At 44.6% G+C, this 24,085-nt stretch overlaps 1 protein-coding gene across 1 annotated transcript in view; it reads right to left on the bottom strand.

Moving 5' to 3' along the window:
- Positions 1 to 24,085, bottom strand: part of LOC137547041 (cilia- and flagella-associated protein 337-like) — a 92,502-nt gene that overhangs the window by 43,816 nt on the left and 24,601 nt on the right. Inside the window, exons 4-9 of the mRNA XM_068270182.1 lie at positions 23,091 to 23,183; positions 20,337 to 20,382; positions 19,066 to 19,112; positions 13,058 to 13,175; positions 10,900 to 10,969; positions 1,484 to 1,724 (exon numbers count right to left, since the gene is read on the bottom strand). Coding sequence (XP_068126283.1) covers positions 1,484 to 1,724; positions 10,900 to 10,969; positions 13,058 to 13,175; positions 19,066 to 19,112; positions 20,337 to 20,382; positions 23,091 to 23,183 — 615 coding nt within the window. The remainder of the gene's footprint in view (positions 1 to 1,483; positions 1,725 to 10,899; positions 10,970 to 13,057; positions 13,176 to 19,065; positions 19,113 to 20,336; positions 20,383 to 23,090; positions 23,184 to 24,085) is intronic.

Below are 24,085 nucleotides of genomic sequence, written 5' to 3'. Positions count from 1 at the left end.
TCTTGCTGTTGCTATGAGTACAGGGAAAAAGTCCCTCAGGTTTCTGACACTCATCCCCTTTGGTCCTTTAAAGTAACGGATTGGTTTACTGAACAAGAAAAAATAATAATATTCTCAATGAGTTAGTAAAATATATGGGAGGGTAAGTGAAACAATTCCTTCAAATAACTGGACAACATGTAATTATAAGGGATTTATTTAGAAGCTAACATGGAGTTGCCAGGAGAAGCACATGAAGAAGTAGCAGGAGCAGGACTGGATTTAGGCCAAGGTCATCTAGGCCACTCCCTAGGGCACCACAAGATCAAGGGAACCAAAGCAGCTGGCTAAACTAGTGCAGCATTTGCAAGCTTGCAAATGCTGAAAGGCAAGGGTGATCAGGCAAGCGCCTGACTGTGGTACTCTGCTGCTAGCCATCTGCCCAGCAGCCACCTTGCTCTCTGTACATGTTTGTATTGTGGTGGGCCGCTATGAACTTGGGCAGCATTGGAGACAGAAAGGAAGAGGAAGCTTCTGCACTGGAGATGAGCAGAGAATTGAGTGACACTGATGGCTCCTGTGGTGTAAAGGCAAGCTAAGTACGTACACTGAAAGAGGGGAGGGGGAGGGATTGAGGGAGTCATCTGGCTGGAGAGAAAGGGGGAGGAGTCATCTGGCTACCTATACTGGGGGGAGGGGGTCATCAGGCTACCTACACTGGAGGGAAGGGGGGAGGGGTCATCTCGCTACCTATATTGAAGGGGTGACAGTGGCCTTGGGCGGTAAAGAGTACAAATCCGGCCCTGAGCAGGAGGAGCAACAGAAAGCTCACTTTTACACTGAAAATTGTGATTGCAAACACACCGTGATGCAATCGTGAAGGTTCTATTTTATACCATGTGCATTTCAGCACAATTTTTGTGTGATTGTTCAGCGTTACAGTGCAATTGCCGGTGTCCTTGAAATCCGCAAATCGAGTACAATCAGAAAAACAGATTGAATGGCTGTCAGTGAAAAGAGGTCCCCCCCCCCCTTCCCCATGTGTATACACACACACACACACACACACACACAGAGTTTTGGCTAAATGTGTGTAATCTACAAGAATTCATCTTGATCCTGTGAGTTGACACCATGAGTCCCCAGTGCTGTTCACACAGATTGTTAGGCAACAGCCAAGCAATGTGTTTGGTATATATGAATACGGAAGGAGGACCTATGAAGTGGCACAGTAGACTCAGCTGTCGATGATTGTCACTTAAAGATCTGGCATGCTGGATCATTAAGAGACCTCATCGGGCCTTGTACTAGTACACCTGTAGTATTGCCAGATTCTCAGCCAGATTCCTAGCCATGCCTGCCCAACTCTGCAGAGAGCATTTGAGGCTTTAAACAGTACCTTAAATTTTCTCCTACCTAAGCATAATCATGTTAATTATACTATGATGGGAAAATCTTCACACTAGCCATGCCCCACGTCTGTTAAACTGAGCGAGGCTCATACCCAGGTACATATGGATTCCACACACGGATAATCCGGTCCATGCCTCCAGTCACAAGAACATTGGCTTCCTTTGAGAAATCAAATGTTTTGACACCTCTTTTGACCCTGAAGTGAGACTCATCACTGATGTTTCTCTTGAGAGGAGTATTCACAGTCATCAAGGAACGCCTGCTCTTCACGCTGCCAGACTCCATCAGATCCTTCATGCGCTTCTGCAAATTTTTAGTTCCTTCTACACAACCTGTGGCAAATTCAACCATATTATTATTTCATTTGTATTCAAGTTTAATTCTGGAGATTGAACACAAAGATTCTAGTTCATTTACACTATGAGCGTCATGCTAATATTGCAATTGAAATCCACTACTTTCTTGGTCTTGGATTTTGCTGCTAGAGGAGGCAGAGCTTTGAGGCGCAGCTCTGCCTCCATTCGCGTCTATCATCAGCGGATCTCCGCCTCTCCCCGCCTCTCTCAGTGAAGGAAGACTGAGAGGGGCGGGGAGAGGCGTTGATCCGGGCTGACAGACGCGCTGAGAGGCAGAGCTGCGGCTCATAGCTCTGCCTCTAACGGAAGCGCTGCCTGGATTGCCCCCCAGAGAGTTGGGGGGGGATTTAGTTAGATTACAGAGGCAGGGATGCGGCGGTTTAGGTAGGGCAGTCATGTTAAACACATTTTTTAAATAAAAACATGATTTTTACGACAATCCAACTAAACCAACAAGCACGGGATATCTACCCACATATGAAAAGATTGGGCTCGTCTCAGCAGTAAATGGCACAATATTATACAAAGAAGAGGTTGGGAGCGCTGAGCAATAATAAATATAACACTTATTGAAACAAGAATCAAAACCTCACACTCAAAGTATATCAAAATTTAAAAAACCCCATTTAAAAACCAAGTGGAAGCCTATAGTATGGGACTAATGCAAAAAAGAATCCTAGTTTGGAGTGCACTCCAAACTAGGATGATTTTTACGAGACTTCAGAGTCTCTTTCAAAACCACTGTATTACTAAGGTGTGAAAGTTTCACCTAGGAGAAAATGTGGGCGAAAGGGGGAATTGCATATGCCCCTTGTCAATAAAATGCCCCTTAAACCACCACAAAGCACTCAGAATAATTTTGACAGTACTTTCTGGTACTTTTTTGATTGCAACGTGCTGAAAAGTTATTGTAAAGAGAAGATGAAAATGTATCTCCTAGGAGAAAACTCAGGAGAAAAAGTGAATTGCATATGGCCCCTTATCTATAAAATGCCTTTAAAGCCACCAGCAGGCAAGACAACAAAATAATTTTTAGAGTACATTTCCACCTACTTTTCGGCACTTTTTCAATTGCAAAGTGCTGAAAAGTTATTTGAATCAGAAGATAGAAAACTGATTCCTGCTGTCTGTGTTTATCTGTTTGGGATCTGCTGAATTCCTGGTGATGTTAACATTATGCACAGGTAGGCTGACCAGGCGTCCTCTTTTGCCCGGACAGGTCCACTTTTTCTGACCTGTCCGGGCCGTCAGGGCGGGGTTTTGAAATGTCCGGGTAGGTAGTGAAGAGAGCCGTTTAGGAGCTGAACAGGAGCCGGCTCTTTGGAGTGAGTCGCTCCACCAGCTGCTCTATGAGTACTCCATACGCCCCCTCCTACTCTTGTTTATTGGCATAGCAGGAGGCAGGAGCGTCTGTGTTGCCTTAGAAACAAGGCTCTCTTCCTGTTTCCTGTGGCCACGCTGTGAAACACGCTCTGTCCCTTTCCTTCTCCCCTCCAGCCAGCCAGTCTGCTCCAGCGTGCAGGGACACTTCACCCTCCCCAAAGCTGCTTAGCACAGCGTGGTGTGACATCCAGCCAATTGGTCCCTGGTGAGCGGTCTCTCATTGCGCTCTGCCTTTACTCCTTTCTCTGCACAGACACTTGCACACTGCTCATCAGACATCACCTCTCCCCCAGCAGTCCCCCTACCCCCCTCCCTCCTTTCATGCTGCTGCCTTAACCCTTGGAGCTCTGTTTTCTTACCATGCTACACTTAATTTGCAACATCAGGGTTTTTCTCTTGTGTTTTTAAAAGGTGGTCACTCACTTAGGTTTACACGTTTCTTACTATCTCCTGCAGTTTATTTGGCATATTAATATTTAGTATTTATAAAGCACCAACATCTTCCAACCACAGCGCTGTACACAGTATATTGTCTTGTCATTTAGCTGTCCCTCGGTGGAGCTCACAATCTAATCCCCACCATAGGCATATGTCTCGTGTAATGTATATATCATAGTCTAGGGCAATTTTGGGGGAAGCCAATTAACTTATCTGTATGTTTTTGGGATGTGGAGGAAACCGGAGTGCCTGAAGGAAACCCACACAGACATGGGGAGAACATACAACCTACATGCAAATAGTGCCCTGGCTGTGATTGGAACCAGGGACCCAGCACTGGAAGGCGAGAGTGCTATCCACTACACCACCATGTAGAAAAAGGGGGTGTGGTCTGTGTTAATGGCCAGAGTTTAGGGCGCCAGAGCTTATGTGCCTATAGGCTCCTGAGCTGTAAACCCGGCCCTGAGGATGGCTCAGGACGGCTGATTCATTGAACGGCTCGCAATCCAGCTCATGATCAGTAGCTCATGACTCAGAACCGAGGGCCCACAGCATCCCTGGCATGCAGATCACGCATCAGACGTGACACAGATGGCACACACAGGCAGGAGTAAAGTAATGCAGGGCAACAAGTAACAGCAAGCGGCAAGAGAACGACAGGTAGACAGGACAAGGCAGAGCACCGAGCAAGCAACAAGCGGGCGGCAAGCAGAGCGGAACACCAAGGCAGAGCACCAAGCGGGTGGCAAGTGGCAGCCGGGGCGCCCTTCCGAAACGTCTCACAGGTACGGCTCACGCACACGCCAGCACTCCCACACTCCTGTGAACCTGCGACCTCCAAGCACACTGCTAAGGTCTTGTATATTTGGCCCCACCCATGACCACGCCCACATGCTGTTGTGATTGTCCTCTTTTTTGGAAATCAAAATATGGTCACCCTATGCACAGGGGTAATTAGCAGTATTTTCAGCCTGAAGTGCTGTGTGACACCTCAACATGGCAGCAGAAAGAAAGTCTTCACACAAGATATAAAGGTAGCCATACACTGGTCGATTTGCCATCAGATTCGACCAACAGATAGATCCCTCTCTGATCGAAGCTGATCAGAGAGGGATCGTATGGCTACCTTTACTGCAAACAGATTGTGAATCGATTTCAGCCTGAAACCGTTCACAATCTGTTGTGGTGGTGGTGCTGCCGCCGCTCCCCCCGCCCGCATACATTACCTGCTCCGCCGGCGCGACTCCAGTCCACAGGTCTCCGCTGCTCTGGCTCTGGTCTCCGGCCCCGGCATGCTTTACTTCTTCCTGCCCGGCAGGAAGTTTAAACAGTAGAGTGCCCTCTACTGTTTAAACTTCCTGCCGGGCAGGAGGAACTGAAGCATGCCGGAGACCAGCGCGGACACGGAGCAGCGGTGACCGGGGGTAGTCGTGCCGGCGGAGCAGGTAATGTATGCGGCTCTATTGCGTCGGTCGTCGGGTACTCGAACGCCGCTAGCGACGCGCTCCCTACCCGCGGGCGATCGACGGTTATTTTACCGCATGGAGCGATCGACGGGATCGGACGAAATGGATCGAAATTCGGCGTGTAGCGCGAACGATTGGCAACAGATTCGGGCCAGTGTATGGCCAGCTTTACACTAAATACAATTGCTCACTACCAGTTCAGGCATTTTCCTACCTCTATCTGGCCAGCAGGCGCCAGTCAGCCAATCAGGTTCTGTTTTTGCAGCTACCAGGATGCGGTTGATTTAAATTTCTGTTTTTGCAGCTACCAGGATGCGGTTGACAGGTGAGTGGTTAGGGAGGGGACTGTGTGGGAGATGCCTACATGCGGCGGTCCCTGTAAAAGATGTAATCAACGATTATGTCCAACCAAGCCTCCCACCTGAATGCTAATTTATGCAGATCCTGCTAGATCGGTATGGCAGGCAAAGGGTGTATGACCGTGCACCTGATTGGCTGACTGACAAAGGGTGTATGACCGTGCACCTGATTGGCTGACTGGCGCCTGCTGGCCAGATAGAGGTAGGAAATTGCCTGAACTGGTAGTGAGCAATTGTGTGTTTTGCAGTTTGCATTCAGTTTGGAGGTGATGGGGGTGAAGTCCCTGGAGGTGGGAGAGCCAGGGCACGCCCACATTTCCCTCTGGGTATCGCATGGTGGTTTGGGGGCCCCAGCAAGTGAGAGAGGCTGGGGCCCCCGGCTGTCGTGCAAACCAGTGTTTTTGATTTTAAATTTCTGTTTTTGCAGCTACCAGAATGCGGTTGACAGGTGAGTGGTTAGGGAGGGGACTGTGTGGGAAATGCCTACACGCGGCTCTCCCTGTAAAAGATGTAATCAATGATTACGTCCAACCAAGCCTCCCGCCTGAATGCTAATTTATGCAGATCCTGCTAGATCGGTATGGCAGGCAAAGGGTGTATGACCGTGCACCTGATTGGCTGACTGGCGCCTGCTGGCCAGATAGAGGTAGGAAAATGTCTGAACTGGTAGTGAGCAATTGTGTGTGTTGCAGTTTGCATTCAGTTTGGAGGTGATGGGGGTGAAGTCCCTGGAGGTGAGAGAGCCAGGGCTCGCCCACATTTCCCTCTGGGTATCGCATGGTGGTTTGGGGGGCCCAGCAAGTGAGAGAGGCTGGGGCCCCCGGCTGTCGTGCGAACCAGTGTTTGTGATTTTAAATATTTTTTTTTTGCAGCTACCAAGATGCGGTTGACAGGTGAGTGATTAGGGAGGGGACTGTGTAAGAGATGCCTACACGCGGCGGTCCCTGTAAAAGATGTAATCAATGATTACGTCCAACCAAGCCTCCCACCTGAATGCTAATTTATGCAGATCCTGCTAGATCGGTATGGCAGGCAAAGGGTCTATGACCGTGCACTTGATTGGCTGACTGGCGCCTGCTGGCCAGATAGAGGTAGGAAAATGCCTGAACTGGTAGTGAGCAATTGTGTGTGTTGCAGTTTGCATTCAGTTTGGAGGTGATGGGGGTGAAGACCCTGGAGGTGAGAGAGCCAGGGCTCGCCCACATTTCCCTCTGGGTATCGCATGGTGGTTTGGGGGCCCCAGCAAGTGAGAGAGGCTGGGGCCCCCGGCTGTCGTGCGAACCAGTGTTTGTGATTTTAAATTTCTGTTTTTGCAGCTACCAGGATGCGGTTGACAGGTGAGTGGTTAGGGAGGGGACTGTGTGGGAGATGCCTACACGTGGCGGTCCCTGTAAAAGATGTAATCAATGATTATGTCCAACCAAGCCTCCCACCTGAATGCTAATTTATGCAGATCCTGCTAGATCGGTATGGCAGGCAAAGGATGTATGACCGTGCACCTGATTGGCTGACTGGCGCCTGCTGGCCAGATAGAGGTAGGAAAATGTCTGAACTGGTAGTGAGCAATTGTGTGTGTTGCAGTTTGCATTCAGTTTGGAGGTGAAGTCCCTGGAGGTGAGAGAGCCAGGGCTCGCCCACATTTCCCTCTGGGTATCGCATGGTGGTTTGGGGGGCCCAGCAAGTGAGAGAGGCTGGGGCCCCCGGCTGTCGTGCGAACCAGTGTTTGTGATTTTAAATATTTTTTTTTTGCAGCTACCAGGATGCGGTTGACAGGTGAGTGATTAGGGAGGGGACTGTGTAAGAGATGCCTACACGCGGCGGTCCCTGTAAAAGATGTAATCAATGATTACGTCCAACCAAGCCTCCCACCTGAATGCTAATTTATGCAGATCCTGCTAGATCGGTATGGCAGGCAAAGGGTGTATGACCGTGCACCTGATTGGCTGACTGGCGCCTGCTGGCCAGATAGAGGTAGGAAATTGCCTGAACTGGTAGTGAGCAATTGTGTGTGTTGCAGTTTGCATTCAGTTTTAAGGTGATGGGGGTGAAGTCCCTGGAGGTGAGAGAGCCAGGGCTCGCCCACATTTCCCTCTGGGTATCGCATGGTGGTTTGGGGGCCCCAGCAAGTGAGAGAGGCTGGGGCCCCCAGCTGTCGTGCGAACCAGTGTTTGTGATATTACACTAAATACATAGATGTTATCTTGGACTTCCGTATAGCTCCAAAGCTGAACTGATTAGGTTATCAGTTCTTATGCTCACTTCTTGTTTACCGGAGGGATTTAAACTAAAGGTGCCCATACACTTGTCAGATTGGCAGAAGATAGATAAGAAATGCATCTGATGATCTATCTGATGCGTTTTTAGAACATTTTTTACCAGGATAGAATTCCAATAGATTTCAGTTTGAAATCTGTTGAAATTCGATCTGATGGCATTTTTTTGCCATCAGATTTACATTAAGGCCAATGCAAACTGATAAGCAATCTCATCAGATCGACCTAAATTTTCCACCCTGCAAGTTCGATGGAAATCCATCGAAATCGATCGAAATCGGCCGTCGATCGGTCGATTGGCCAACCGATTTGCGATCGATCGATCGCGATCGATCGGTCGGCCAGAAAATCGGCTGAGTGTATGGGCTGCTTTATCCTGTGTCAACAAAGCAGAATCATGATCCTGCATGGTAAATACAGGTTTGCACACAGGCTAGATACACATGCTATATAATACCTGGCTGAGATTATGATTTTGGGCCATCTTGGTTAAAAATTTAGCATGTGCACAGCTACCTAATTATGTCATTTTGTGAACTGCCACAGCAGATAACTAAACAAGGAGTGATGAAATAGCACATTTTATTGTCTAAAGGTGCCCATACACTCGTCAGATTGGCAGCAGATAGATAAGAAATGCATCTGATGATCTATCTGATGCGTTTTTAGAACATTTTTTACCAGGATAGAATTCCAATAGATTTCAGTTTGAAATCTATTGAAATTCGATCTGATGGCATTTTTTTGCCATCAGATTTCCATTAAGGCCAATGCAAACTGATAAGCAATCTCATCAGATCGACCTAAATTTTCCATCCTGCCTGGTCGACGGAAATCCATCGGAATCGATCGAAATCGGCCATCGATCGGTCGATTGGCCAACCGATTTGCAAACGATCAATCGATCGATCGATCGGGATCGATCGGTCGGCCAGAAAATCGGCTGAGTGTATGGGCCCCTTAAGCGCCAGAGGACACAGCTCACTTGTTAACTACATGTTATTCCCTCTTCTCTTTCCAAAGAACAGCACAGGATAGTTGAAGAACATGTCTCTGCATCACTTATGCCCAGAGCTGTCACCCTAACAAATGGTTAGTGATTGTTAAGAGTAACAGTATTTGAGCATATGCACATAGATTTAGGCTGCTTCCACACAGGGACGTTACAGGCGCACGTTAGTGCAGCCTGTAACGCTCCCCCAACGCACAGCAATGTAACACAAGTGAGCTGTTCACACTGCCCACGTTGCGTTACATGTAACGCTGCACGTTGTAGTGATAGTGCAGCATGCTGTGCGTTCTAGCGGATTTAGCTGCGTTAGACTGTTTGCACATGCTCAGTGGGGGGGGGCGGAGAGGAGGCGGGGAGATGCCGCTACAGTAGCCGCGCACATGGCTACTTAATATGCACTGCACTGGCGGCCGCTGATTGGCCGGCGGGACCACGTGATGCGGAGTGTCTCGCTCCGCATCACGTGGTCCCGCCGGCCAATCAGCGCCACTCTGGGAGACCTTATGCGGATAGAGCCGCCTAACGCGGTTCACTCTACCGTCCTCTCAAGCACCACCATACGTTGCGTTAGGTGCACGTTATGCGACCTTAACATAGCACCTAACGCAACTTCTTAGTGTGTAAGTAGCCTTACTTTTTACTCTGAAACATTGTGATGACACATTGCATTTCAGGCTAACAATATTGTAAATGACTCTGTTCTATGCATTACCAGCAAGATGTGGGCAAAAAACAGCATAAATCAGCTATGGGTAAGAAGTAGGAGTAAGGCCTGTTGCACACTACACGCGATTCAGATTTGATGCCTGCCCCTCCTGGCCCCATCCTCCCCTGCAAGCTGGGAACAGGAACATGGGACGCAGAAACACTTAGGTTTTATTAGGTAGGATAACTAATGTAACTTAATGATAGTATGTTTGTTTAGGCTGAAGTTCCTCTTTAAGTATCCCTTTAAAGAGACTCCGTAACAAAAATTGCATCCTGTTTTTTATCATCCTACAAGTTCCAAAAGCTATTCTAATGTGTTCTGGCTTACTGCAGCATGTTCTACTATCACCATCTCTGTAATAAATCAACTTATCTCTTTCTTGTCAGACTTGTCAGCCTGTGTCTGGAAGGCTGCCAAGTTCTTCAGTGTTGTGGTTCTGTGATGCATCTCCCCCCTCTAGGCCCCTCTCTGCACACTGCCTGTGTATTATTTAGATTAGGGCAGCTTCTCTCTTTTCTCTTATCTTTTACAAGCTGGATAAATCCTCCTCTGAGCTGGCTGGGCTTTCACATACTGATGAATTACATACGGGCAGAGCTGTCTGCACTCTGCAGGAAGAAACAGCCTGACACTTCAGTGGAAGATAGCTGCAGGGGGAAAGAAACACACAAATGATCTCTTGAGATTCAAAAGGAAGGCTGTATACAGCCTGCTTGTGTATGGATGTATTTTCTATGTGTGGACATACTGTACATCAACCTACTTCCTGTTTTGGTGGCCATTTTGTTTGTTTATAAACTAACTTTTTAAAACTGTTTTTAACCACTTTTAATGCGGCGAGGAGCGGCGAAATTGTGACAGAGGGTAATAGGAGATGTCCCCTAACGCACTGGTATGTTTACTTTTGTGCGATTTTTACGATACAGATTCTCTTTAAAGGTTAAGAATCTTTAGTTGCTCCCAGTTCAAATTTCAAGTTGTATGAATGAATTGTTTGCTTGCATGGTCGTATGAGTGGATCAATCCTAAGGAGGGAACCTTGATGATTTTGGTGGTTTGGCTTAATTTGAGAATGCTGAATCATTTTTGGAGAACTAAGATCCTCTATTTTATTTGGCAGTTATTGTTGCTGTGTGTTATACATTGCTGCTAGTGCAAGCTTTGAGTGCAAGGGTTAATATTGATTCTATTTGATTTGGCCACACCCCTTTGCACCTCCTCCTGTTCCCCTATTTATGGTCTGTGTAAGATGTGTACAGCCATTTTGTACATTTGAATGCTTCTGGAAACCATGTTGGCCAGGCTTCACTCTGTAACTCTCCTATCCTTTGCCACTACAGCCCATTATTGCAATGGTTGGATTTATGTATACAAGATTTAAGTGCAAGGGTTAAAATTGATTCTTATTTAGAACCGGTCATACTGAGTGAGCACCTCCAATGTATTTCCATATCTCATTAGACACAATGCTGCTTTTAAGTTTAGGCAGTACCATAATATTATCCACCTACCTATCACAAGAGCTGTGTAAACATCATTGGAACTTGAAATAATTGATTCAATCGAATGGACATATCGGATCTGAGAAGGAACAACGATTTTAATAATTTATGATGAATCCTAAGCAATGTATCTGTAACTATATTCTGTTCAAAGCTCTATTCCAGTATTTTTTCCCTAACTTATCCCCCCTCCCTCAAATAATCTAATAGTGTACCTCCTGCCTTCTAATCTATCCCATACTCACCTACAAGGGTGCTCAACTTCAGGGGTTGCACAATTCCATTGTCCTGATACAGGGCCCTAATCCTACAGCTGCAGATGTTTTTTTTCTATCCACAACCTCTCATTTCCCCTTCCCAGTTCCCAAACCCCCCTTCTACCACCTCATGCACCATCCCAAAATCCCCTGAGCTGATACGGCTATTGGCCCTTCTAAAAGTGACCATGGGTGGATGCACACTGTAATGAAGCAGTCACCCACCTGTAAAAGCCAACAGAGACCTAGGTGGAGGCCCCATCCTGAAAACAACACTAGAACTTTGGGGGCTTGAATATATTATATTGAACATTGTGTGTGTGTGTGTGTGTGCGTGCCTGCGTGCGTGCGTGCGTGCGTGTGTGTGTGTGTGTGTGTGTGTGTGTGTGTGTGTGTGTGTGTGTGACTGTGTGTGTGGTGTGTGTGTGTGTGTGTGTGTGTGTGTGTGTGGTGTGTGTGTGACTGTGTGTGTGTGTGACTGTGTGTGTGAGTGTGTGTGTGTGTGTGTGTGGTGTGTGGTGTGTGGTGTGTGGTGTGTGGTGTGTGGTGTGTGGTGTGTGGTGTGTGGTGTGTGGTGTGTGGTGTGTGGTGTGTGGTGTGTGTTGTGTGTTGTGTGTTGTGTGTTGTGTGTTGTGTGTTGTGTGGTGTGTGTTGTGTGTTGTGTGTTGTGTGTTGTGTGTTGTGTGTTGTGTGTGTGGTGTGTGTGTGTGTGTGTGTGTGTGTGTGTGTGTGTGTGTGTGTGTGTGTGTGTGTGTGTGTGTGTGTGTGTGTGTGTGTGTGTGTGTGTGTGTGTGTGTGTGTGTGTGTGTGTGTGTGTGTGTGTGTGTGTGTGTGTGTGTGTGTGTGTGTGTGTGTGTGTGTGTGTGTGTGTGTGTGTGTGTGTGTGTGTGTGTGTGTGTGTGTGTGTGTGTGTGTGTGTGTGTGTGTGTGTGTGTGTGTGTGTGTGTGTGGTTTTTTGGGTGGGGGGTGGAGGGGTTGTAGGAAGGGCGGATATTCTTAGTGTAAGTTAGGTCCAATTTGACCCAATTTTCAATGTTTTTTTTCTGAAACTTACCAAAGCCAAGTCTGAATGCACCAATGGGGAATTTTTCACGTCCCCACTCGGGCTAAGATGTCGCTCTCTGTAGATAGAAAAGGGTAATAACACCCATCCACCGGGTGGATAAAATATCACTTTGAGGAACAGAGGCACCAATGTAGCATAAAATAAATTAAGAACCTTTTTTAATTGGGGGAAGGGAGGGGGGGGGGGGTTAATGGTGGAATTACCTCCCCACAAAAAGAAGACACAATTATGTGTTATATACAAATTACATTTATTTCTTACTCCAAAAGATCTGCAATGCGTTTCGCAGGTCTCGCTTCTGCTTCCTCAGGCTAAATTACAAAATGGAGCAACTCTAAGAGTGTCTAAATGTGGTTCACAGAGGCGCTATACCACATATAGACACCCTTAGAGTTGCTCCTTCTTGTATTTTTGCCTGAGGAAGGGGGAGTGAGACTCACGAAACGTGTTGCAGATCTTTTGGAGTAAGAAATAAATGTAAATTTGTATATAACACATTATTGTGTCTTCTTTTTGTGGGGAGGTAATTCCACCATTAACCCCCCCCCCCCCCCCTCCTCCCTTCTCCCAATTTAAACGTTTTTGAATGTATTTTTTACTTCATTGGCGCCTTTGTTCCTCAGAGAGGAATCTATTTCAAAAATCAATCTAGTTCACTTCACCAGTCAGTGGCTTTAATGTTGTGGATGATCATTGCATTGTAGTAATTTTCATAGAAACTATCACTTCAGACATTCTCATCTGTATCCAGGATCTATAACAGATGTGTTCTCCCCAGTGTACAACATGAAGAGTTCTTTCTGGACAGAGTTTTAAGAAACAGGTACTTTCTCTATGGACTTACCTGAGTAACCCAGTCATTGTGCACTTTCCAGCGAATAAACTTCACAAAACTTAGCTCTGTAATATTATCTATTGCAACGCTGGGAATGTCATCTATAGCTTGGCATTTTGTCCAACTCCTGTAGAGAAAGGTTTGGGTTTTTTTACAGGTGACTTTTGTTTTTACAGGTGAACACAACCTAATGAAACAGGTTACTTTTACTAAAGCTGCCTATGCACATGACATCAATTCCTGTCACAGGAGCTGCTATGGATTCCTCCCAGCAGAGGTGATACTTAAAGAGAACCTGTACTGAGTAAAATTATTTAAAATAAACACATGAGGTAACTTCAAATGAACATTAAATAGCTACCTTGCCATCAGTTCCTCTCAGAAGCTCACAATTTTCTTCTGACAATGATCCCTTCCAGTTCTGACAACATTTTGTCAGAACTGAAATATATCAGTTGCTGTCAGTTATATATCAGTTGCTGTCAGTTATAGCTGAGTGGACAACTGATATGCCCGGTAATGTCCATGTTTCCCTATGGCTCAAGTGGACGATGTTACAGTTTAACAGTGTGCTGACCAGAAAGCTGTTATGGGGTAATGGGCATTTTCAAAATGGAGGACGGAGAATTCCCTTGATCACAGTGGACATACAGGACGCAGGAGAGGAGAAAGAGATTGAGGAGTAGACTATATGGGAGGTAAGTATGACTTGTGTATGTTTATTTTGACTTTTAATTTTCAGTTCAAGTTTTCTTTAAAGAGAAACTCTAATTCCAATGGAGTAATGGTTATACAGTGGTGTGAAAAACTATTTGCCCCCTTCCTGTTTTCTTATTCTTTTGCATGTTTGTCACACTTAAATGTTTCTGCTCATCAAAAACCATTAACTATTAGTCAAAGATAACATAATTGAACACAAAATGCAGTTTTAAATGATGGTTTTTATTATTTAGTGAGGAAAAAAACGCAAAACCTACATGGCCCTGTGTGAAAAAGTGATTGCCCCCCTTGTTAAAAAATAACTTAACTGTGGTTTATCACACCTGAGTTCAATTTCTGTAGTCACCCCCAGGCCTGATTACTGCCACACCTGTTTCAATCAAGAAATCACTTAAATAGGAGCTATCTGACACAGAGAAGTAGACCAAAAGCACCTCAAAAGCTAGACATCATGCCAAGATCCAAAGAAATTCAGGAACAAATGAGAACAAAAGTACTGTAATTGAGATCTGTCAGTCTGGTAAAGGTTATAAAGCCATTTCTAAAGCTTTGGGACTCCAGCAAACTACAGTGAGAGCCATTATCCACAAATGGCAAAAACATGGAACATTGATGAACCTTCCCAGGAGTGGCTGGCCGACCAAAATTACCCCAACAGCGCAGAGAAAACTCATCCGAGAGGCCACAAAAGGCCCCAGGACAACATCTAAAGAACTGCAGGCCTCACTTGCCTCAATTAAGATCAGTGTTCACAACTTCACCATAAGAAAGAGACTGGGCGAAAACGGCTTGCATGGCAGATATCCAAGGCGCAAACCACTTTTAAGCAAAAAAAACATTAAGGCTCGTCTCAATTTTGCTAAAAAAACATCTCAATGATTGCCAAGACTTGTGGGAAAATACCTTGTGGACCGCCGAGACAAAAGTTGAACTTTTTGGAAGGTGCGTGTCCTGTTAAATCTGTCGTAGAAGTAACACAGCATTTCAGCAAAAGAACATCATACCAACAGTAAAATATGGTGGTGGTAGTGTGATGGTCTGGGGTTGTTTTGCTGCTTCAGGACCTGGAAGGCTTGCTGTGATAGCTGGAACCATGAATTCTACTGTCTACCAAAAAATCCTGAAGGAGAATGTCCGGCCATCTGTTCATCAACTCAAGCTGAAGCAATCTTGGGTGCTGCAGCAGGACAATGACCCAAAAGACACCAGCAAATCCACCTCTGAATGGCTGAAGAAAAACAAAATGAAGACTTTGGAGTGGCCTAGTCAAAGCCCTGACCTGAATCCTATTGAGATGTTGTGGCATGACCTTAAAAAGGCAGTTCATGCTAGAAAACCCTCAAATAAAGCTGAATTACAACAATTCTGCAAAGATGAGTGGGCCAAAATTCCTCCAGAGCGCTGTAAAAGACTTGTTGCAAGTTATCGCAAACGCTTGATTGCAGTTATTGCTGCTAAGGGTGGCCCAACCAGTTATTAGGTTCAGGGGGCAATTTCTTTTTCACACAGGGCCATGTAGGTTTTGAGGTTTTTTTCTCACTAAATAATAAAAACCATCATTTAAAACTGCATTTTGTGTTCAATTTTGTTATCTTTAACTAATGGTTAACGGTTTTTGATGAGCAGAAACATTTAAGTGTGACAAACATGCAAAAGAATAAGAAATCAGGAAGGGGGCAAATCGTTTTTCACACCACTGTATTATATCAGCTCCATTGTAGCCCTAAAGAACTGGACAAGCTGGATCATTATGACGGTTTTCAGGTGGGAATAAATATTCTAGTAATACTTAGCTGAATGCAGAATTGGCTTTTTCAAAAAATTATAGGATGTATAATTAGCAGTAATTTTAATATACATCCTCTAGAGCTAATTTCACCTCAGGGCCCTTTAACACTTAATTCTTTGCGGTGACTTGCGTCACACAACGTGCCATAACTTAAAGCAATGCATTTAGTGTAAAAGGGCCCCAAAACCACTTATATTCAGCATATCTGTGTTAATTAGTTATTTTGTAAAGCATTTAAAGAAAAATGTAATAATTTTATTTTTGTTTTCTATGAGGAAGATATTCGATATTCGAAATCATTTTTATTTTTAAAGTGGATTTACTGCTGTAAAAAAAAATAAAAAAAAACATGACAAAAGAAAGATCTCCAGACTCATCACTAAGCCCCCTGATCACTTTTACTTTTACTATACTACAGTAAAACAAGACTATAAAAGTTCGTACACACGCCGGACTGCAGGAAACGACGGGGACGGGTGCCTTGGCACTCAGTCCTAGGTAGCAAGGGCTTATGGGAGCTCAGTCTTGGCAGGAGGGGGAGGAGGTTACTAGCCAGAGATTTCAGAGGCAGAGGGGAGGACGGAGGAGGAGAGGGGACTGAATTTACACACAGACTAGCTGATACCATCTCCAGCCCTCAGCCTGTGACAATGTGACAAACAGAACATGACTGCCCTCATTGTATCACAGCAATAAATAATAATAAACTTTTAAAGCTGTTTGCAGCTAGATATGCTGTGTAAACTATCTAAACTTTAGATAAGATATATAGACAAGTTATTTGTTACAGTTACTTTTTCATCTCTGATCCGATTTAAATAGTGGTTTCATTAACAAACTGTTTCCCTCCTCTGATTACACCTCTTACATTGAAAATATCTTTGGATGGTTGTAAGACTTCATACCAGTATCTAAAACACGTACTGGGGCCCATGGTACCTTAGCTACGCCACCTGCACTTAAAGGTCACATGATGTATGGTGCAACTTTTTTGTTCCATTGTGTTGCATTTATTTCTGTTCATAGACAATGCAGCTTTCACTGTGAACGTAGCTTTAAAGTCTGCTACCTTAACCAGCAAGTGGAGCACCAAACAAATGTTCACATTTACAGTATATTTAGTGTATTTTATACTATCCCAATAAACCAAACCTTTACAAAATATTTTTTTACACTACATCTAATAAATATACCGCAAATAAAGAATATTAGTATACATTTCACCTAAACTGATGCAAACACACATATAGATGTTAGAGAATCATTTTCATATTCTAAAATGTAAAAGAACCATGGGCGTCCGCAGAAAATTTTCCAGGGGGGGGCAAAAAGTGGGGAGCAAAAAGCGGGGCGCGCCGAAAAATGGGTGTGGTCATGAACCAGAATGTGGGTGTGGTCGTGGGTGGAGACAAGTTTACATGAACTAAGCAATGGTGGGACATTAGATTAGGACAGTGGTGGCAAACCTTTTGGAGGTCGAGTGTCCAAACTGCAAAGTCACTTTACTATCACAAAGTGCCAACAGCAATTTAAACTAAATACAAACGTTTTAACTCATACATGAACATTATGGAAAATTAAGTTGAAAATAAACTGTAAAGATAAACAATTTCATCCATCGTACTCCTGAAAAAAATTATTCATTTTTTTAGAACCTCCCAGTTTCATTTTCTGTTTTAAAAAGCGGAAAAAGTAGGTTTAATGCTATTGTCTCATATGATGATGATTCAGCTTTTTCCATAGTCTCGCAATCATGTGACCCCCAACAAGACAAATTCAGCAAACATGAGGCCCCCCCATCAAGACAAATTCAGCAATCATGAGGCCCCCAACATGACCAACTCAGCAATCATGAGGCCCCTAACAAGACAAATTCAGCAATCATGAGGCCCCCAACAAGACAATATCAGCAATCATGAGGCCCCCAACAAGACAAATTCAGCAATCTTGAGGCCCCCAACAAATCATGAGGCCCCCAACAAGACAAAGTCAGTAACCATGAGGCCCGCAACAAGACAAATTCAGCAGTCATGAGGCACATAAATAGACAGCTTTTCACATAAATAGGCAGCATGCCCCCTTAATATGTAGACACCTCTCACCTGGCAGCAGTTCCCCAAAATACACTCAATCTGACAGCAGTGGTTCCCCAAAAATAGGTAGCCCCAGGTCTATAGGTGTCCCCAGAATAGGTGGCCAGCGGTATAGATGTCCCCAAAACTGGTAGCCAGGGGTAGAGATGTCCCCAGAACAGGTAGCCAGGGGTATATGTGCCCAGTATATGTAGGCAGGGGTATATGTGCCCAGTATATGTAGGCAGGGGTATATGTGCCCAGTATATGTAGGCAGGGGTATATGTGCCCAGTATATGTAGGCAGGGGTATATGTCCCAGTATATGTAGGCAGGGGTATATGTCCCAGTATATGTAGGCAGGTGTATATGTCCCAGTATATGTAGGCAGGGGTATATGTCCCAGTATATGTAGGCAGGGGTATATGTCCCAGTATATGTAGGCAGGGGTATATGTCCCAGTATATGTAGGCAGGGGTATATGTCCCAGTATATGTAGCCAGGGGTATATGTCCCAGTATATGTAGGCAGGGGTATATGTCCCAGTATATGTAGGCAGGGGTATATGTCCCAGTATATGTAGCCAGGGGTATATGTCCCAGTATATGTAGGCAGGTGTATATGTCCCAGTATATGTAGGCAGGGGTATATGTCCCAGTATATGTAGGCAGGGGTATATGTCCCAGTATATGTAGGCAGGGGTATATGTCCCAGTATATGTAGGCAGGGGTATATGTCCCAGTATATGTAGGCAGGGGTATATGTCCCAGTATATGTAGGCAGGGGTATATGTCCCAGTATATGTAGGCAGGGGTATATGTCCCAGTATATGTAGGCAGGGGTATATGTCCCAGTATATGTAGCCAGGGGGATATGTCCCCAGAAAAAGTGGCCATGTCTGCGTGCAGGAGGAGGGGAGCAGCGGAGAGAAGAGGGAGAGCTATGGGCACTCACCTTAGGGGGCTCTCCCTCCCTCTCTCGCTGTCCCCTCCGGAGTCCGGAATAAAGTGTGCAGCGGCTGGCAGCGGGCGGAACTTACCTCCTCTCGTCGCACGCGCCAGATGGATTAGCCACTACTCTGGCCTGATCCAGACCAGAGTGCGGCACCAGAACTTCCGGCGCAGGAGCGAGAGGAGGTAAGTTCCGCCCGCTGCCAGCCGCTGCACAGTGCACACTTCATTCCGGAGGGGACGGCGAGGGAGAGAGAGCCCCCTAAGGTGAGGGAAGAGGGGGGAGACGTCCGCCCTTCCCCACTGTGCCCATAGCTCTCTCTCTTCTCTGCGCTGTTCCCTCCTGCTGGCTGCACGGGCACGCGGCCAGGGGGGGGGGGCAGCGGGCGGCCAGGCTCGGGCAGATGCCCGGTTTTGCCATATGTGCGGACGCCCATGAAAAGAACCTAAACTAACAGATGGAAAAGACGATAAAAGATGAATGTACCTGAGAGTTTCAGCCATGTGTGATATGACCACAATGTTAACACATCCCTGTAAAATGATAAATACAGCATTGTATAAATATACAATAATCCATTATTATTTTAGATAAGGATCAAAACTATTATCTGCTTCTTGAAAGTTTATCAGTTATACTAATAAATTATTATAAAACAATATCCTTTTTGTTAGTCTTACACCGTGTCCCCTCAGGTCAGCATAGGATGCTTGGCTTTCCCACTGGTGGCTGAACATAATTTGGAAACTCATGAGTAAGGCATATAGTGTGAAATGCGTTGGTAATTTGTTGTTTCTAAATTCTATTCTATCACTTTTTTACGCAATGAAATCTTTAAGTAAGTAGCATCCCTGGAGTGTGGATCGTTCTCTTCTTTGTATTGAGGTTTGGGCAGGCGGCCCTTGATTTAGGCACCTTGCTGTATGCATATCATGCTCCAGGCAAGTGGCTGGTGGAGCAGCCTTTTCTTGTTCACTTAGGGTCATGCCTTGTACTGAGGGCATTTTCCACTGAATGCGTGCCGATCTGATTATTGGAATGCATACGTTTGGTTGATCATGGGGCTGTTGCCCAATTAATGCAAATTTCAATAAGTTGTTTTTGTTGCCACTAGGCAGCTTGATTTTTCCCCAAATATATGTACTGTGCTCCAGTGAAGTTGAAAAACACTTTGGCAGTGGCATAGCAATAGGGGATGCAGAGGTTGCGACCGCAATGGGGCCCTTGGACCAGAGGGGCCCTGATGGGGCCCTTCCTCAACCACAGTATAGGAGCTTTATTAATGCTGTGCTGGTAATACTTCTATAGATGCTTTGAATAGTAGTAATCAGTAATGCACTGTTCCCCATCCCCTTCCTGCACCTCTGACAACTATGGTGGTCCTTTGCAGGTTTTGGTGCACTGTATCAATCAATTGTTAAGTATAGAGTGCTTGGGAGGGGAGGGGCAAACTTGCCCTTTTAGGCCCGTAGCTCCTTAGCTACGCCACTGCACTTTGATACAAATTATTTGATACAAATTATAAACCATCAGCTTAAAAATTGTATAGCAGTCATGCTTTGCATCACCAAGAACTTTCAATCACATCATTACACATTTGGTTTTGCTACTTCATTTTATAACACAATCAACAGATGTATGCATTTATTAAAGTACAGTATAGTTAGTAAAAGCAGATATTATACATGGGTAACCATTGAAACATTAATATAATTACAATACTGTATACCAAGTTATTCTGTGGTATAGTAACTTACTTGCTCATCACCAAAATAAATATAACACTCATCTGGATCTTGGAAGCTGTTTTGAAAGAGATGAAGTGTAAATAATGATTGACCATTTGAAGCCAGAATAAATAATACATTCTTTGCAACAGCATCACTTTCTTGATACAATTGCCATCAGCTAGTTAAAGGAGATCAGTTGCGAAAATTTAAAAAGTGGGGAAAAAACTCCTTTAAATCTGTACAGTTTCAATACATTTTAACTGTTAAAAAAATCTGTACATTACTATCTAGAGTGTAAAATTTTCAAAAGTTAAAAAAGTTAAATCATTTTAAATGAGTCACATAATAATCTGATGAATGACAGATCTATAGACAACACCAAGTGGCTGATTTTGCACGCGAAGCGTTGCGTGTAAACTTTTGCATATTAGCGCGTGTAAAGCCAGTTTGCACGTGCCATCAGATAATGCAACTGCATGTTGATATACAATGTGTGGGTCAGTGAAAACTTGCAATGGGGATGCTGCCTAATGGGGGCCACTGACTACTTGGAGGGGGAATGCGGCCTAATAAGCATCACTCTCTACTTGGGAGGGGTCATTGAATACTTGAAGGGGAGATGATGACTAATAAGCGTCACTAGCTGCTTGGGGGGGTTCTGCCATAATAACAGTCATGTCAGAGTTTTGGTGGTTGATTTTTGCCCAGGGGGGCCTTGAAAAAAATTCAAAGCCATCAAGGCGCCCTCGCCCCAAAAAGTTTGAGAACCACTGTTGTAGCTGATCGTCTATGATCATCTACAACCATTAAATTCTATGTGGTAGCCAATTGGCTACTGTCTATCAGATGCCTGCGGATCATGGCGCTCTATTGACCTGATCCGTAAGTCCATGCCTGCCACCTTAACCCGCGTGTCATGGGGTAACACACTGCATACACCGGATAGGAATGCCGGAATTCTTTTAACTCTGATCGTCGCATAGACATAACTTCCCAATGCCTTACTGCACGTTAAAGGGAAACTGAAGTGAGAAGACATGAAAGTTGCCCTATTTATTTCCTTTTAAACAATACCAGTTGCCTGGCAGCCTTGCTAATCTCTTTGGATGCATTAGAGTCTGAATCACACACCTGAAACAAGCATGTCACTAATCGGGTCAGAGTTGGGTCAGTCAGTGTGATCGGCATGCTTGTTCAGGGTCTATAGCTAAAAGCATTAGAGGCAGAGGATCAGCAGGACATCCCGGCAGCTTGCAGTGTTTAACCACTTTTCATCCAGACCTTGTCTCCTCCCTATGGACAAGAGCAGTTTTGATGTTTTAGCTATGTCCCTATTTAACCAACAATAACTTTATTCCAACTTATGACACCTACATTAAATATATGTTGTTTTTTTCCCAATACAAGCTAGACTTTCATTGTATGGCATTTTTTTCCTAGATCAATTTTGATTTTTATGCATTTTCACAGGGAAAAAAGGAAAAAAATTGAAAAAAAACACATTATTTCTCAGTTTTAACAATCTAGTTTAAAAATAAAAACGTTACAGCAGAAAAAACAAAAACAAATTTAATTTGGCTATTTCTAACATTTGTCATAAAACTTAGATTATGTCACAATTTATAGTTGATGATATTTAATTCTGAAATAATGCTACCCTAAGTGTGTATTTTTTACTATGAACTAAGAAAATAAAAGTATTTTTAATGGTGAAAAACAATCTTATTGGCTCAGGATACATATATTGTCTTTCACCAATTAGTGCAGAAGCAGATAGTGCCTGGGGTGTCCAATCGTGCGCATCTATGCTATTATTTTTTTATTTATTTGTTGTTGTTTTTTTTATAAATTACTGTATTTTTTGGACTATAGGACTCACTTTTTCTTCCTCAAAAGAGAGGAAAAAAGACACTGTGTCTTATACTCCAAATGCAGTGAGTTCCTGACTTGTGAATGCCTGCCAATATGAACCTCCAACCCGCCGCAATGTCGGGGGCTCCCTGTACTGTGCCCATGCAGAGGAGGACACAAGGGGACAAATGGAGGACACAGGGGGTACAAAAAGGGACATAGAGGAGGACACAAGGGGGACACAAAGGGGTATAGAGGAAGACAGAAGGGGATACAAGGGGTCAGACAGGGACACTGGGAGACTCAAGAGGTACAAGGGGGCATAATCCACAAGATGCCCCTTCACCATGGATGAACCAGGTTTAGTATATATTTTTCCCCCTGGTTTATGTCCTCTAAACCTAGGTTTGTCTTATGGTCAGAAGAGTCTTATAGTCCGAAAAATATGGGTAGTCTATTTTTTTTATTTTTGTTTCCCCCCTCCCTCCCCCTGCCAGCGAATCAGGGTGATCCTCTCTCATAGGCATCAGCCTATGAGAGGGGATCACGAACAGAGCCTCTCCAGGGAACAGCCGAGTGACACTGCTGTCCCCAGTACATTGCTGGAGTAGATCACAGCGCTGTAAATGTAAATAGACGTCGGTTTCACCATCTAACAGTCTCCTAGCGGTGATCACCGCTGGTAGACTGATGATGCATCGGCACGCACGATCCCCTGTAAAACCCCACCCCAGGACTTGATGCCCTTCAGTGTAAGGCGGTCCTGGGGCTGCAACCTTCTTGATGCCTATCGGCATTAGGCGATCGGGAAGGGGTTAAATTGCCTCCATTACATTGCACGGCAATACCACACTGTGAACATATAGCCAAAGAAGTGCATTAGTTTAGGCAATCTAGCTAAAAGAAACACAAATATTACATGAAGGTTACCTGTAACCAAGATGCAGAGGCATGGTCTCAAAGCCCACTATCTGGCAGTATGGCTCAAAATTGGAAAGCTCATAAAGACGTATTTCTCTGTCACTGAAAATAGGGAAATAACAGTATTGCAATACAAAACTGCAAAAAGGAGTCAGTAAAGTTGAGGCTTTCGGTTTTGTGTCATTTATGACCACTTTTTAAGTATGATTAAAGGTAGGGAAGCAGCAACAAATTGTTTTAAAAGTTAGACAACACTACACAATACATTAGAACAGGGGTCCCCAAACTTTTTCAGTCAATGGACAGGTCAACATACTTCAAACTAATGGGGGGCTGGAGTATACATAATATGATGTACAAAACATTACATTGTTGAACCTAGGTAGTGTAAACTATTACCTGTTAAAACGCGCAGCTCTTTTGTTCCCACTTAACCAAAGCAGATATTATGCCCCAACACAGCATGTGCAAATAGTATGCCACCAATACAGCATGTGCAGATAGTAAAAAACCTCTTTTCGCCAGACAGTGAAGCATACTCGGGGGCAACCTGTCGTCCAATTGGACAGCAGTGTCATCTGATGCGGAATTGGATTGGAAGCCAGCGAATGACTGCTTGCTGGCTTCTACAGTATGTGGATGGGTGATGCCAGTACTGCCATTCTACTGTATATGCGAGACACCAATATTTAAAGAAGTAGTGGACCGCATCTATAAGTAATACATTTTGTGAGTGGGGGGCCAGTGAAAAAGCCTCAGGGGGCCACATTCAGCCCGCGGGCCTTAGTGTGAGGACCGCTGCATTAGATATTAGATGCAATATAAATACTGTATTATTGCAACTAAGAAATTTTAGTTCAATCACAAATCTTGGACGCATTGGACCAATCAGAGAATGTAGAATTTTTCAGAGGAAATCAGATTCCTGTGGTAATTTTAGACGACCAATCAGAGAATGCAGAATTTTTAAGTGGAAATCGGATTACTGATGTAATTTTAGGCCA

Source organism: Hyperolius riggenbachi, chromosome 1 (genome assembly GCF_040937935.1).
Source record: "Hyperolius riggenbachi isolate aHypRig1 chromosome 1, aHypRig1.pri, whole genome shotgun sequence".
NCBI lineage: Eukaryota > Metazoa > Chordata > Amphibia > Anura > Hyperoliidae > Hyperolius > Hyperolius riggenbachi.
This window is presented reverse-complemented; position numbering and strand designations above follow the sequence as displayed.